This window comes from Hyla sarda, chromosome 1 (assembly GCF_029499605.1).
Source record: "Hyla sarda isolate aHylSar1 chromosome 1, aHylSar1.hap1, whole genome shotgun sequence".
NCBI classification, from domain to species: Eukaryota; Metazoa; Chordata; class Amphibia; order Anura; family Hylidae; genus Hyla; species Hyla sarda.
In genome coordinates, this window is record NC_079189.1 from 365,284,030 (window position 1) to 365,299,169 (window position 15,140).

Sequence of the window (15,140 nt, forward strand, 5' to 3'; positions counted from 1 at the left end):
AAGCCAGCCAGCTCCTTACATGACAGTGCGCTCAGCTTATCACCGGCCGAGGCGGGACATTGCTGCGGCTGGTCATAGGCTGACGGCTCTGTGATGTTCCCATCCCCAGGAAGCAGCAAGAGCAGCGGAGGGATCGTTAGGCCGGTATCGGAGCAATGGGGGAAAGTAGGAAGGTGAGTTAAAGTTTATCTTGTTTATTTTTGAAGCCCGGGCTCAGGATAGTACAGTACAGCACAGCGGCTGATAATTATTTGGGGGGGGGGGGAGAAGCAGCGCTCGCGGGTCACATATGATTAGATCCCCGATTTGGGAGACAGCGCAGCGCTGGGCTTGATAATTCATTTGGGGGGGGGGGGGGGCGGCGGGAGAGAAGCAGAACAGCAACCACGGGCGAAATATGACTAGTTCCCCGATGTGGGGACAGCGCGCTGCGGCTGATAATTCATTCATTCGAGGGGTGGAGGGGCCCAACCGGTATTGCGGTATGGGAAAAATTTATATCGTGCAGGAAAAAAAATTTGGTATTTGGTATGAACCGGTATACCGCCCAGCACTAGGACCTCTGTTCACCATTTTAGCCGATCTGTTCCCCACGGCCGTGCCTCGTTTCTTATCTACAGTAAATACTAGTGTCTCCTTTCACTGTAATGCTGTACAGATCACTTTCCAGCAGACTCCACTTCATGATCACAGACAAAACAGGAAGTATCAATTTAGTTTTAGGCCTAGTGGCCAAAATGAAAACTGCATTTGCAAAATTTAAGAATTATTTTGAAATATAAATAGTAAAATGGATCACTTTCTGATGACTTAAGCTGATAGACAGTGGACTCGTGACAAAAAATTCCTTTTATTTAGATAAATACAATTAAGTTACATCAGTTGACAAGTAACATTATTCCAGCTGGCATTTTGTTCAACAGCAACCTTTAATACCTTGGCATTGACACAAGTAGGTATATTAAAGTGTTGTATTTAGGGTGAGAATAAGGATAAGATATATTTTTCTTATGGTAGCATCATAATGGTATCTTTATGTTCTAATGGTCTAAAATTTTAAATAAGGCAGCTTAATGCTCGGCTAGAACTTCTGGATCAGAATGGAGAATTATAGGCTTACTATTCAGGTGTGATTGACAGCCATGGCATGGCTGACATCACTGCCTGAGTAGGCACGATCACAGCCCTGGGTGACTACTTTGGGATGCTGCAAACTCCAATGAATATGACAAGGGGAAGTTGTAAAACCTTTTTTTACTTTGGATGACAGGCAAGAGGACATACCGGCATGGTAGGAAACAATATTGTAAGATGTAGAATGTGCTGCAGGTAGTTATATAGGGTAAAGCCTTATGACAGACAAATGATAGTCTATAGGCATGGTGACTACGACACTTTACATTCATGTAAACAGAGCCTAAGGACAGAAGTAATTCTGGTCCTTAGAAAAGTCATCCAATGCTTTCTAAATGGGAAACAGTAGTTCTGTAATGAATGCTTGTCCATTTAAAATTAGAGCATTATATTCAAAATATCGAATTCTAGAAATTATTTGTCAAGCTGCATTAACCCTTCTGTGCCCACAGTTTAGTAAAGTACTGGGTTTGGAGTCATCTGAGGCTGGCTGGCTTGTAGGCATTAAGCCCTTGCACTTAGATAGTATATTTTTACCTACCAGCCTATTTAAAATACTCTTCTTCTAAATAGTTAAAAAGAACAAAAAAATTGCCCACCACTCTATATTGTAAAAACAAGAAGGCTGTGCTCACCAGTTGGGGCATACCAGACCCAGAAAAAAACAAAAGTAAATCTTGATGCTATAAAAAAAAAAAAAAAAAAAAAAAGGAAAAAACAAAAACATACTCGCATGCCCCATTCCCCCATCACTCACCACTGTTTCCAGGTTACAGTTATGTGTTGTCCCTGCAGGAAGAAACTGCCCATTCAGCCAATCATGAATTCAATGGTGTCATGTTTCGGCAAGTAAATGGCAAATTCCTGCAGGGATGATCTGTTTCAACAAGCAATGGAGAGAGACTGGGAGATGACCAAATGGCAACTGTGAAGGACAGGGCAGCTGAGTGTGCTTTATTTTTATAGCATCCTGGCTCATTTTAAAATGTTTTCTGAGGCTAGAATATCCCTTAATATCCCTTGCACAAAGTTTTTTGGGAATTTAGGCTAAGTTCTCACTGAGGAAGCTCTGGGTGGAAAAATTCAGTCCGGAGATTCAGAGTGTGCCCAGTGATGACTGAATCTTGCTAGGACAGCAACGTCTTTGGGGTGAATTCCACCTAAAGAATGAGCAAGCTCATTCTTTTGGCGGTGGAATGTGCAATGGGTTTTTGCTGCGCCAAACTTTCTGACTGAAATTCCTCTAATTCTGGGCTAAAATTCCGTAGTCTGAACCCAGCCTTACTCTGATCTACATGATGGAGTTTCGGTGGACCTGCCCTGCATGCTTTTTTTTCTGAACTTATGAATCAGGGGAAGAATCAAATATGCTGCTTACATGTGTTCGCAAGGCAAAGGAAAGCAGGAGCAAGCTCTAGACTCCTAGACACACAAAGACCTCACATCTAGCATGTATTACTGAGAAGGCATTTCCACCTGAAAAGAATCTGAACCTAGGAACAGCCTGCAAACAGAATTTTAGGGGGTCTGATAATGTAGGAAGAAATGTAGACTGCAGAATCAAACTAAGACGACATTTGTAATGCAAAGTATCCAATAACATATGTAAAATTAAGTTTTTGCATGTCAAAGGTGTGTATATAATTTTAACTGTTGCCTATTGAAGCAAGTCTTTACATTAAATGTCCGTAACAAGATTGCTTGTCATTTTATTCCTTAAAGAAAAATAGAAGTGACCAAATCTTTACAGCACTTCAAGCACAACCTGTTGCCATGTATCTCTAGCTTTAGGCTGGTTTAACATGGCCACTACACATCAGCCCCCATTGGTTCTACTGAACCAATTTGATTTAACACCGGGATCTAAGGAGATACACAGTGGGTAAGAGGGGCTTGGTGCATTAATCTATACAGTTATATACTAAGTAGAGTGTTAATAGAATTTTCTCTAACTTGCCCTGGGTGTTTCTTGTTTCTTCTGCAGACTTTCATATTGGAATCTTTGGCTAGTTTGCTGTCTATCCATTCAAATGTGGATATCTGTAAGGTATTTGTTGGGTTTCCTCCGATGCCACTAAGTCAAAGTCATTTACAGTGTACACTGTTATTTACAGTATCTTACATTCAACATAAACGGGTAAAATATGAAAGTCATTGCATGGGAAAGAAAAACTAGAGGTAGCCAATTACACACAGTAGGGGACATTTGGATTGACTGTTGCATGAGAAAACAATTTCGTATAAGTCCTCCATTCTTATATGTGAATCTGTAAAACAAAGCTTTGGCTACATGTAATTTCTACTTATTATATAGCATATAGGAAGCCTAAACTGATTTGTCTCCAGGCTCCTATAGTTAAATTATTAAACACTTAACCAACTTTTTCCATTGTAAATCCAAGGTAGAATTTTGCACTTGCAAATGCAGATATTGCAGAAGGACTGATTTTTTACATGCATTTTTCCTAAAATGATCATCTTCTAAAAACTAAAAATTGTACTGTAAATTGTTACAGATTCTTTATGGCAGAATGCCCACTGAATGACACAACATCTTTACATGGCCTAAAATAAACAAGAATGTGTATTTATGGAACATCCACATTGGTGAAATTAAAGGGTATATGCCCCCATTTCTATAGCCAGGATTTCTATGTAAGCTTGGCAGTGCTATTCTTTTTGACATAGTGTCTGACTACAATGTGACTACTGCTGATATCCCCAGTACTATACTGTATAAACATCATTTAAAAACTGGCTGCAGTAGATGGAGTGGCATCCACTATTCTTCTGTTCAACAAAACTGCCTTCCTAACACCAATTTCTTGGCAAAATGTATTTTAAAATTTTCCAAATTTTTTCCTTTATTGCATTATTTTAGCTTTATATATAAAGATGGGTAGGTACAGAAAAGTAAGACATTTGAGGTTGTCTTAGTATTGAAATTCAAGTCCATTCAACAGTCTCTAGATAGTACTAAACAGTGTTGGCCAAATTGATAGAAATGTAAAAAATATATATATTGTTTTGTCTTTAATGTCAATATTGGAATATCAAATACTAAAAATATTTTGTTCTGCAAGAAAAACATGTTCTTATAGAAAAATAGTAAAATTAATGTTATAAATGACTCTTTGGCCAACATGAAGGATTTAACCCATTTAGGAATTGAGTCAACAAGTTTTTTCAATGTTCAGTTGCACAGGCATCGCGTGCCAAAACTGAGATAAGTTCTCTCAGTTGCTGCTTGTAATGGATTTTTTTTTTTTTTTTTTTTAAGTTTTGACCTTAGAACTGTCCATAATTACTTTATTGGATTCATGTCTGGACTGTTCCTTTGCCATGATAACACTTCAATGCCATGGCATAAAGATACTGTAACACCATGAAAGTATGCTAACACTTACATTTTTCTAAAAGATCTTCATGGTTCAAAAATTTCTAGTAAGGTCGATTTTAGTACGATGTCTGTCAGCTGAACTCAGCGCAAGTTCTTTGATTTGGTTAGCAATAAATGATTTTAAAAAATCGGTGTATTTTTGGTTATTCATGCAGATTATTCTTGATGTTCAGGTTTCAGTTACAAGAGCATCATTCAGTGTTTTGATAAGCAAGTACGTATTTGATAAGCAAATATGTAAGTTCTTTTTTATTTTAATTTTATTTTTTAACATTTCTATTAATTTGGCCAACACTGTGTACTATAGATGCCCCCAATTTTTGGTTAGAGGAAACGGTTTTCCCCATAAGACTTATGCTCTGAAACAAAAAAATATATTATTTGTGTGAAATTGGAAATAAAATGCAAATTTGCAGGTTTTCTTTTTTTTTCGCCATTCACCTTGTGGTCAAAGTTATATGTTAATTTGATACTTTAGGTCAGCCTGATTACACCAATACCAAATTTGTTTCGTTTTCGTCTTGTTTCACTAATACATTTTTATTTTATTTTTATTTTGGGGGGGGGGGGGGCCCTAATCTGCTGTTTGTATTGGTGCCATTTCGGTATTGATTGATTGGACTTTTTGAACACTTAAAAAAAAAAAAAAAAAAAAAGTTTGCTCACCTACTCCCAGGAACAAAATCGCGATCCCCCACTGGTCCAGGTGCTGTCAGGGCGTTGCTGCCGCAAACAAGGTAGTCAGAGAAACAGGCTTCACTCACTCAGGAGCATGGGATCCTCAGCACTTCTGGACACCAGCATGTGTAAAATACAAAAGCTTTATTTCTTTCTTCAATATAAAAACATGATAGGGGTACAAATAGTGGTAAAAACAGACCGACACATTTCGGCAAACAAAAGCCTTTTTCAAGGTCCTCACTGGTAGAAAATATTCAGTCGAATAAATATACACCTTGTAACAGAAACCCCTCCCCATTAACACATCCCTTCCCAATTTGGAATTTGTCGTAACCCTTCATTTGCTGACTTGTACACTGCCACTGGCAACAGAACTTCATAGATGTCTAAGTATGTTAAACGGCTGGTTACTTGCAGGAATATGTTGCCCATAGCAACCATTGAATACATATGAAAAATATAAAACCCACTTGACGTAACCCTTCATTTGCTGACTTGTAGTAAACACTACCATTGGTAACAGAACTTCATAGACAGGGGGATTGTGCAGCTCGATTAGGTAGGAAATGAGATAACTGATGATAACTGTATAGCACCTAATACCCAAGGTGCTTGGCTAAAAACATGAAGTGTGAAAAAATAAGGTGACAGTCCTCAAGTGATCTAGTGAGGGGGGGGGGGGTGAGAGGAGAAGGGAGAGGGGAAATAGAAAGAGGAAGGAATCAGATAATAGAGGTGAACAAAAAAGAGAGATTAGACCATAGAGAAAAAAATATATATATGAATTTAATGAAGAAATTAGATAAAATACAAAAAAGGGTAGATGTGAGCTGAAGGGGGTAACACAGGGCCCTTGCGATTCCCCTCCAAAAATGAAAAATAAGATATAATAATACTAACCATGATAATTTACAGTTCACTTTGAGATACAGTAAATATGATATGTTTTTTTTTTGATACACATTTCTTTGTAGATAAGAAAACGAACAAGTTAGATTCGGAATTACATAGGAAACCCACATCAGGTAATTCTTTATTACATGCTAACAGTAGTCACGAACATCATACCATTCAGGACCTCCCTGTTGGAGAATTCATCAGGGCATGACGTGCCTGTTCTAACGTACAATTGTTTGATCAGGAGTGCAGTATTATTAAAGAGAGACTTCTGAATAGGGGTTATCACCATAGTACAATTTCTAGAGCAGAGGCCATTGCCAGATCAAAATCCAGATCAGAATACCTATATGTGGGGGGCAAGACTAGGCACTCAACATCACAAATCCATGCAGAGGGTTCGTCAAAAAATCCAGTGGTCTTTTCCACTGTATTTTCTAATCAATTCACACAGATTAAAAATATTGTACACAATAATTTATCTATTCTGAGACAAGATTCACAGTTGTGTGAAATATTAAAATCTGGCTGGCGCTGTGTTGCCAAGAGAAACACTACCATTGGCAATAGAATTTCACCCATCCATTTTGTGAGAAATCCCTTAAACACAAATCAGGGCAAAAATTGGTTAACATACAATGGTAGTATCCCATGTGAAAGGTCTCGCTGTCCATTATGCCGGTATATGACGAAATCAAGACATGTCATTTCTGATACTAACAACTGTATTTATCCTATTAAAACTTATATATCATGCGAAGCTGACCATGTGCTTTACTGCATTTCATGTATGGAATGCAGAAAACAGTATATTGGGTCCACAACCCGTAAGTTGAAACATAGAATCTCAGAACATGTTGCGGGCGCACGGTCAGTGGGTAGTGTTCACAGCACTGGAGGGGATGAATTATAGATCTGATACAATGTTGTTTTACTGGGTCATATACTCCTTTTTGTTTTTCTCTTTTGTTAAATAAGACAATGTTTTCAGTGGTGGTCTATATGGATGTGATTAGTTTGGTTCTTGCTAGGTGGTTTTTTTGGGTCCTAGGTTGCTATGGGCAACGTACTCCTGCAAGTAATTACCTACCAGCATATTAAAACGTCTATGAAGTTTTGTTACCATTGGTAGTGTCTATTATACAGTTAGCAAATGAAGGGTCACGGCAAGTTGGTTTAACATGCATTCAAAGGTTGCCATGGACAACGTACTTCTGCTAGTAACCAGTTGTTCAGTATATTAAGACGTCTATGTAGTTTTGTTACCATTGGTAGTACTCATTACTAGTCAGCAAATGAAGGGTTACGGCAAGTTGGTTCAATATGTATTCAAAGGTTGCTATGGGCAATGTACTCTTACAAGTAACTAGCTGTTCAGTAAACTAAGACATCTAGGAAGTTCTGTTAACAATGGTAGTGTTTACTACAAGTCAGCATATGAAGGGTTACGTCAAGTGGGTTTTATATTCTTCATAATTTTTTATGTGTTCAAAGTTTGCTATGGGCAATGTATTACTGCAAGTAACCAGCCTTTTAGTATACTAAGACGCCTATGAAGTTCTGTTGACAGTGGCAGTGTTCATTACAAGTCAGCAAATGACGGGTTACGGCAAGTTCCAAATTGGGAAGGGATGTGCTAATGGGGAGGGGTTTCTGTTACAAGGTGTATATTTATTCGACTGAATATTTTCTCCAAAGTGAGGACCTTGAAAAAAGCTTTTGTTTGCCTAAATGCGTTGGTCTGTTTTTACCACATTTTGTATCCCTATCATGTTTTTATATTGAAGAAAGAAATAAAGCTTTTGTATTTTACACATGCTGGTGTCCTGAAGTGCTGAGGATCTCATGCTCCTGAGTGAGTGAAGCCTGTTTCTCCATTATATTCTTTTTTTTACGTTAACGCCATTGACCGTACGGGATATATGTTATATTTTAATATAAATAATAGTGAGTGCTGAGAAGTCCCTCTCAGCGCTCACTATTATTTATTTATTTTACAAGTGGTTCTTTTACATAGTACGATAGTACAGAGAAACGTACGTATAGTGAAGCAGCAGATTGGGCAAAGATACACAAGCATCCGCATCCAGCACTTGTGATAGAATTTCGGTCAATTTCGCATGCACCAATACCAAATATGTTTGTTTTATTATGTTTACATATTTTTATATGGAAAGTGGGAAAGGGGGGTGATGGGTTTTCGTTTAATTGAAAAGTAAACAAAGATCAGCCATGAGGCCCGTTAAAGTGAACAAAACTGTCAATAGAGCACAACGTATCAAGGCACTTGAGGTTGAGTGCAGTTGAACAGAATGTAAACGACAAAATAACATATCTTGCATCACATAAGTTCGTATAGTGCATATCAAAGACAGTAGAAAAAGCACAAAACTTAGGTAAACAATAACAGTCGCCTAAAATACTAACACTGAGCAATACAGCGAGTTAAGGAGACACTACCGTGTTTTATGAGAAAGAAACTGACCCATGCATTAACATAGACGACAGATAAAGCACCATGAAGCAACCATTCCTGATACATGGGAAGCAATTTTAGAGCCCGCGGGGGAGACATAGAATATGAACATTGAGTTAACGGAGAGGAGCACCATACACCCCACACAGCACGCCACACAGAAAGGAATTTACCCGGACATTTCCTATTCTTGTATACTATATGAGAGAAAGGTATTATTGCATTAACAAGGGCCTTCCACTGAGATAAAGTAGGAGGGCTGGGGTCCATCCACTTGAGCAATGGCTTTACTGGCCATGAACAGGGTTTCCCGCAAAAGAGTGTTACATAGTTACATAGTTAGTACGGTCGAAAAAAGAAATATGTCCATCGTGATGTGTCCATATCTCCTCATCCATAACGCCAAATAGGCAAGTCAGGGGATCAGCAGATAGGGAAGGCTGAACAAGGGTAGCGAGAAGTTGAAGAACTTCATGCCAAAATAACATAATTGAAGGACAGGCCCAGATAAGGTACCAGAAATCTGCCCTAGCAGCACCACAGTGATGACAAGCATCAGAGTCAGAACGACCCATTCTATGTAGTCTAAGGGGGGTAATATAGCTGTAGTGAATAATATTCAATTGGATCAATTTGTTATTGGCTGCCGGGGACACCAGCATATGCGAGGAGAAAATTTCCTCCCAATCTTCTTTTGGTTTTTAAAATTTTTATTAATTAAAAAAAAAAAAAATGTTATACACTTTATTAGGAAGAATCATTCGATTCCTTATACAGATCAATGCAGTTCTATTGAACTCCATTGATCTGTGTTCACTTGGTTGAGCCTGCTCAAGACAGGCTCAATCAAATGCAGATCCACGGGGGCAGCCATGAATGCAGAGGTAAGCCCTCCAACTACCTCCAAAGTGGATCACCCCCTACATCCCCAACCCCCCCATAAATCCACCCCCCAAACAACACACCCCCACCCCCGTGATCGTGCTGCGGGAGGGCGATCCACCCAACTAGACCACCAGGGATGGGGTAATAGCCGGCTGCGATGATCGCCGCATGCCGGGCTATTAGCGGAGGCCCCCCAGCTACTGAAATCAGCCGGGGTGGCGCCGGGTATGGAGCGCGCTTGAGCCCGCTCCATACACCCTGAGCATCGGTGTGAGGTGCAGACTTTTATCCCATACAAGTCTGCGTCCGCTCCTGCACCTCACACCGGCATTATAAAAATAAAGGGGGAAGTCGGTCCGGCCCTGCTTGCCCATCAATGAAAAATTCACCTGCCCGACGCCCAGAACTACATGTCCCGGGCATCGGGCGATAGGATTTCTGGGCTCTAATCTGAGCATCTAATAGTAGTGTGCATATAGCCTAACTCAAAGTGCACCCATCTTAGAGATGAAAAAATAATAAACCATTTTTTTTCTTTTACCTTACTCAGAACAAACTATCAGTTTTACGCACCTAATTCTGGTGCCTGTCTAAAATTGATCACATTTGCTATAGAGATTACCAATGAAGATGTATTCCTATTGCATATAGTGATGGTATTTTGTTAGAATATGCTAACACTTTGATAAGTTGGGGTCAAAGTATCTTAAAACACAATGGACAGCTTTGCACAATTTTTTTTATTAGTGCAGTTACTCTGTTCTAGATGGAGTTCCTGTTGACCTGTTTCAGCACTGTGGCCGCTTTACTGTATTTCCCCGCACAGTGGTACCACTGGCCACCTGGTTGTGCTGGGAACAGCAGCAAGCGCCAGTCATTTGAATAGGGATGTGCTATAGTTCTCCTGTATAGCTGGGTGGCTGTGTAAGGGCATCAGCACTGAATCAGCACTGCAGGTCTGACTGTAAAGTATATCCTAGGTATGTGCGTCACTGTATAAGATGTAAGTGCTCCTTCAAGGAAAACCACATTGTTGTAAGTGCCTTTTTAAAAAAGGCTTTCCAGTTTAAGGTGTGTTCACATGTACAGTATCCAGCAAATATTTAATGCGCAGAATTTTAAAGTTGCAGAGTTCAGCGTAAACTAAATCACTGATCACAGCTTCAAATCTGCAGCTTTAAATTCTGCACATAAAATATGGGAAGGATACTGTATGTTAGAATACACCCTTAATGTACATAGTTCTTATTCATTGTATAAATAAGGTTCTACAATGTTCTAATGTACTCTTATTTACATTTGGATGCAGCAAACACATAACGTACATAGCTTACATAGCCAATCCTGCGGAGAGCTGTAAAACTTTGATTCATGGTTTCCTACAATTTATCAGTTCAGCCTATCGGTCAAAACCAATAAAGACTATGGGGGAGATTTATCAAAACCTGTCCAGAGGAGAAGTTGCTGAGTTGCCCGTAGCAACCAATCAGATCGCTTCTTTCATTTTTTTCAAAAGGTCTCTGAAAAAAGAAGCAGCAATCTGGTTGCTATGGGCAACTCAGCAACTTTTCCTCTGGACAGGTTTTCATAAAGCTCCCCCTATGATCTATAGGAAAAAGGAAGAATGTACTGTATGTGCATTAGTAATTTCAATGTAAAATCTAATGTAGTTTTTATTTCCTAGTGTCAGGAAAAATATTACATTGCTTTTCAGGTGACTAATAAATTCCAGTACCTTATTTGAAGATGTATATGTTGTAATTATTCCCAGAATGCAATGGAATATGCAGCTCTTATTAAAATGAACTTGGCAGAAAACAGGCTTTTTAAGGCAATAATATCACAGGTGCTTTATCAAAATAGTAGTGAAAGAAAACTGTTGGCAACACAGAGTTAGTTTGCTATGCTAAAACAGAATCACACAAATAATAAAACATCTAGTGCTGATGTATTTTATATGTAAAGACTAGTAAAGGAGTTATCCAGTGAAATGAGTTAACTTTACTATTGTCCTCAGCCTGCCTACAAAAATAATAAACACTTCAACTCCCCTTCTGCTTCTCCCCCCCCCCGTAGCTCCAGGCGCGCCAGCTACGGCTGGTCTCCATTGAAAGTCTACTTCAGTGAAGCTGGCAGGAGCTGTAGACACTACACCGCCAATCACTGGCACCCCTCCACTGATCGTAGCGGTGTCCCACCTCAGCCAGTGATTGGCGGGTGGTGCTGTCAGTTTTCACGGCTGTAGATGCTGTGCTTTGCAGCTCAGAGGAAAGCTGTGTCACCGGCTGTGGACAGGGTGCACCAATACTGGAGCTTCAATTTGGCGTCGGAAGGTGAGATGAAGTGTTTATTATTTTTGTAGGCAGGCTGGGGACAATAGTAAATTAACTAATTCCACTGGATAACCCTTATAATGAAAATCCTCTGTGGATATTAGCATCCCTACTAAACATTATTGGACCTCAAAATGAAATGGGCACTGTCAGATCCAAAAGCTTTTAATATTGTTACTGATGAAAATTAAAGACCTTTTGTAATATGGTGGTTTGTATATTTGTTAGTCATGAAAATTAAAGACCTTTTGTAATATGGTAGTTTAAAAGGAAAACGCTCATCCTATTCACCCGCACTAAACCCAATATACCGAGTTATAATGTGGGTGAACAAGATACAGATGCGGGGTCTCTGACTCATACCTATACATACCCTCAGTCCATATCTTCTGTGAATTGCACGCTGTAGATGGGCCTGCCGGCTGAATTTGAATATTCATGGTCGCTGGTCACGTGAGCGCTTGTGCCTACATAGCGCTCAGGTGACCAGAGACCGTGAATATTAAAATTCAGCCAGCAGGCCTGCCTCCAATGTGCAATTCAGCAAAGATAGAAGCTGATGTTCAGGGGGACTGGGCGCCGGACTGAGGGTATGTATATGAGGTACGCCTTACAAACCACCAGTACTGAAACTACTGGGGACTAATCAAACTTACAGTAACTCACGTAAGGGAGTCCAACCTTGACATTTTTGTAAATGTTTTATTATATCTTTTCATGTGACAACACTGAAGACATTACACTCTGCTACAATGTAAAGTAATGAGTGTACACACAGTCTGTATAACAGTGTTTAATGTTGCTTTCCCCTCAAAATAACTCAACATACAGCCATTAAAGGGGTTATCCAGGAAAAAACTTTTTTTATATATCAACTGGCTCCAGAAAGTTAAACATATTTGTAAATGACTACTATTAATTTTTTTTTATCCTTTCAGTACTTATGAGCTTCTGAAGTTAAGGTTGTTCTTTTCTGTCTAAGTGCTCTCTGATGACACATGTCTTGGGAATCGCCCAGTTTAGAAGCAAATCCCCATAGCAAACCTCTTCTAAACTGGGCGGTTCCCGAGACACGTGTCATCAGAGAGCACTTAGACAGAAAAGAACAACCTTAACTTCAGAAGCTCATAAGTACTGAAAGGATTACGATTTTTTAATAGAAGTAATTGACAAATCTGTTTAACTTTCTGGAGCCAGTTGATATATGAAAAAAAATGTTTTTTCCTGGAATACCCCTTCAACCCCTTAAGGACACATGACGTACTGGAACGTCATGTGTCCACTCCCGATCTATAACGCGGGGCCACGGCGTGGCCCCGCGTCATAGCGGGTCGGGCCCGGACTCTAACAACGGCCGGGACCCGTGGCTAATAGCGCGCGGCATTGATCGCTGTGCCGCGCGCTATTAACCCTTTAGACGCGGCGTTCAAAGTTGAACGCCACGTCTAAAGTGAAACCGAAAGCATGCCGGCTAGCTCAGTGGGCTGTTCGGGATAGCCGCGGTGAAATCGCGGCATCCCGAACAGCTGACAGGACAGCGGGAGGGCCCCTACCTGCCTCCTCGCTGTCCGATCGCCGAATGACTGCTCAGTGCCTGAGATCCAGGCATGAGCAGTCATGCGGCAGAATCATCGATCACTGGTTTCTTATGAGAAACCAGTGATCAATGATAAAGATCAGTGTGTGCAGTGTTATAGGTCCCTATGGGACCTATAACACTGCAAAAAAAAAGTTTAAAAAAAAGTGGATAAACATCATTTAACCCCTTCCCTATTAAAAGTTTGAATCACCCCCCTTTTCCCATAAAAAAAAACACAGTGTAAATAAAAATAAACATATATGGTATTGCCGCGTGCGGAAATGTCCGAATTATAAAAAAATATCGTTAATTAAACCGCACGGTCAATGGCGTGCGCACAAAAAAATTCCAAAGTCCAAAATAGTGCATTTTTGGTCACTTTTTATATCATGAAAAAATGAATAAAAAGCGATCAATAAGTCCTATCAATGCAAAAATGTTACCGTTAAAAACTTCAGATCACGGCGCAAAAAATGAGCCCTCATACCGCCCCAAACACGGAAAAATAAAAAAGTTATTGGGGTCAGAAGATGACAATTTTAAACGTATACATTTTTCTGCATGAAGTTATGATTTTTTCCAGAAGTGCGACAAATTCAAACCTGTATAAGTAGGGTATCATTTTAATCGTATGGACCTACAGAATAAAGATAAGGTGTCATTTTTACCGAAAAATTTACTACGTAGAAACGGAAGCCCCCAAAAGTTACAAAATGGCGTTTTTTTTTTTCAATTTTGTCTCACAATGATTTTTTTTTCCGTTTCACTGTAGATTTTTGGGCACAATGACTGACGTCATTACAAAGTAGAATTGGTGGCGCAAAAAATAAGCCATCATATGGATTTTTAGGTGCAAAATTTAAAGAGTTATGATTTTTTAAAGGCAAGGTGCAAAAAACGAAAATGCAAAAACGGAAAAAACCCCGGTCCTTAAGGGGTTAAGGACCCAGCCATTTTTTGCACATCTGACCACTGTCACTTCAAGCATTAATAACTCTGTGATGCTTTTACCTTTCATTCTGATTCCGAGATTGTTTTTTCATGACATATTCTACTTTATGTTAGTGGTAAAATTTTGTCGATACTTGCATCGTTTCTTGGTTAAAACCTCCAAAATTTGATGAAAAAATTTAAAATTTTGCATTTTTTTTTTTACTTTGAAGCTCTCTGCTTATAAGGAAAATGAATATTCCAAATAAATTATATATTGATTCACGTATACAACATGTCTACTTTATGATTGCATCATAACATTGACATGTTTTTACTTTTGGAAGAGATCAGAGGGCTTCAAAGTTCAGCAGCAATTTTCCAATTTTTCAAAAAATTTTCAAAATCTAAATTTTTCAGGGACCAGTTCTGTTTTGAAGTGGATTTGAAGGGCTTTCATATTAAAGTCCCCCACAAATGACCCCATTATAAAAACTGCCCCCCCCCCCCCAAAGTATTCAAAATGACATTCAAAAGGTTTGTTAACCCTTTAGGTGTTTCACAGGAATAGCAGCAAATTGAAGGAGAAAATTCAAAATCTTCATTTTTTACACTGGCTGTTCTTGTAGACCCAGTTATTGAATTTTTACAAGGGGTAAAAGGAGAGAAATCTTCCTAAAATATGTAGCCCAATTTCTCTCGAGTAAGGAAATACCTCATATGTGTATGTCAAGTGTACGGCGGGCGCAGTAGAGGGCTCTGAAGGGAAGGAGCGACAATGAGATTTTGGAGAGTGAGTTTTTCTGAAATGGTTTTTGTGGGGCA

General features: G+C 39.3%; 1 protein-coding gene across 2 annotated transcripts in view; it reads left to right on the top strand.

The window, feature by feature from the left end:
• SMC5 (structural maintenance of chromosomes 5) overlaps positions 1-15,140 on the top strand; it is a 166,249-nt gene that overhangs the window by 106,998 nt on the left and 44,111 nt on the right. The window contains exon 19 of one of the 2 annotated variants that reach the window (XM_056523070.1): positions 3,119-3,181. The exons of the other annotated variant lie outside the window; for it this stretch is intronic. Coding sequence (XP_056379045.1) covers positions 3,119-3,181 — 63 coding nt within the window. The remainder of the gene's footprint in view (positions 1-3,118; positions 3,182-15,140) is intronic. 2 annotated transcript variants of the gene reach the window in all.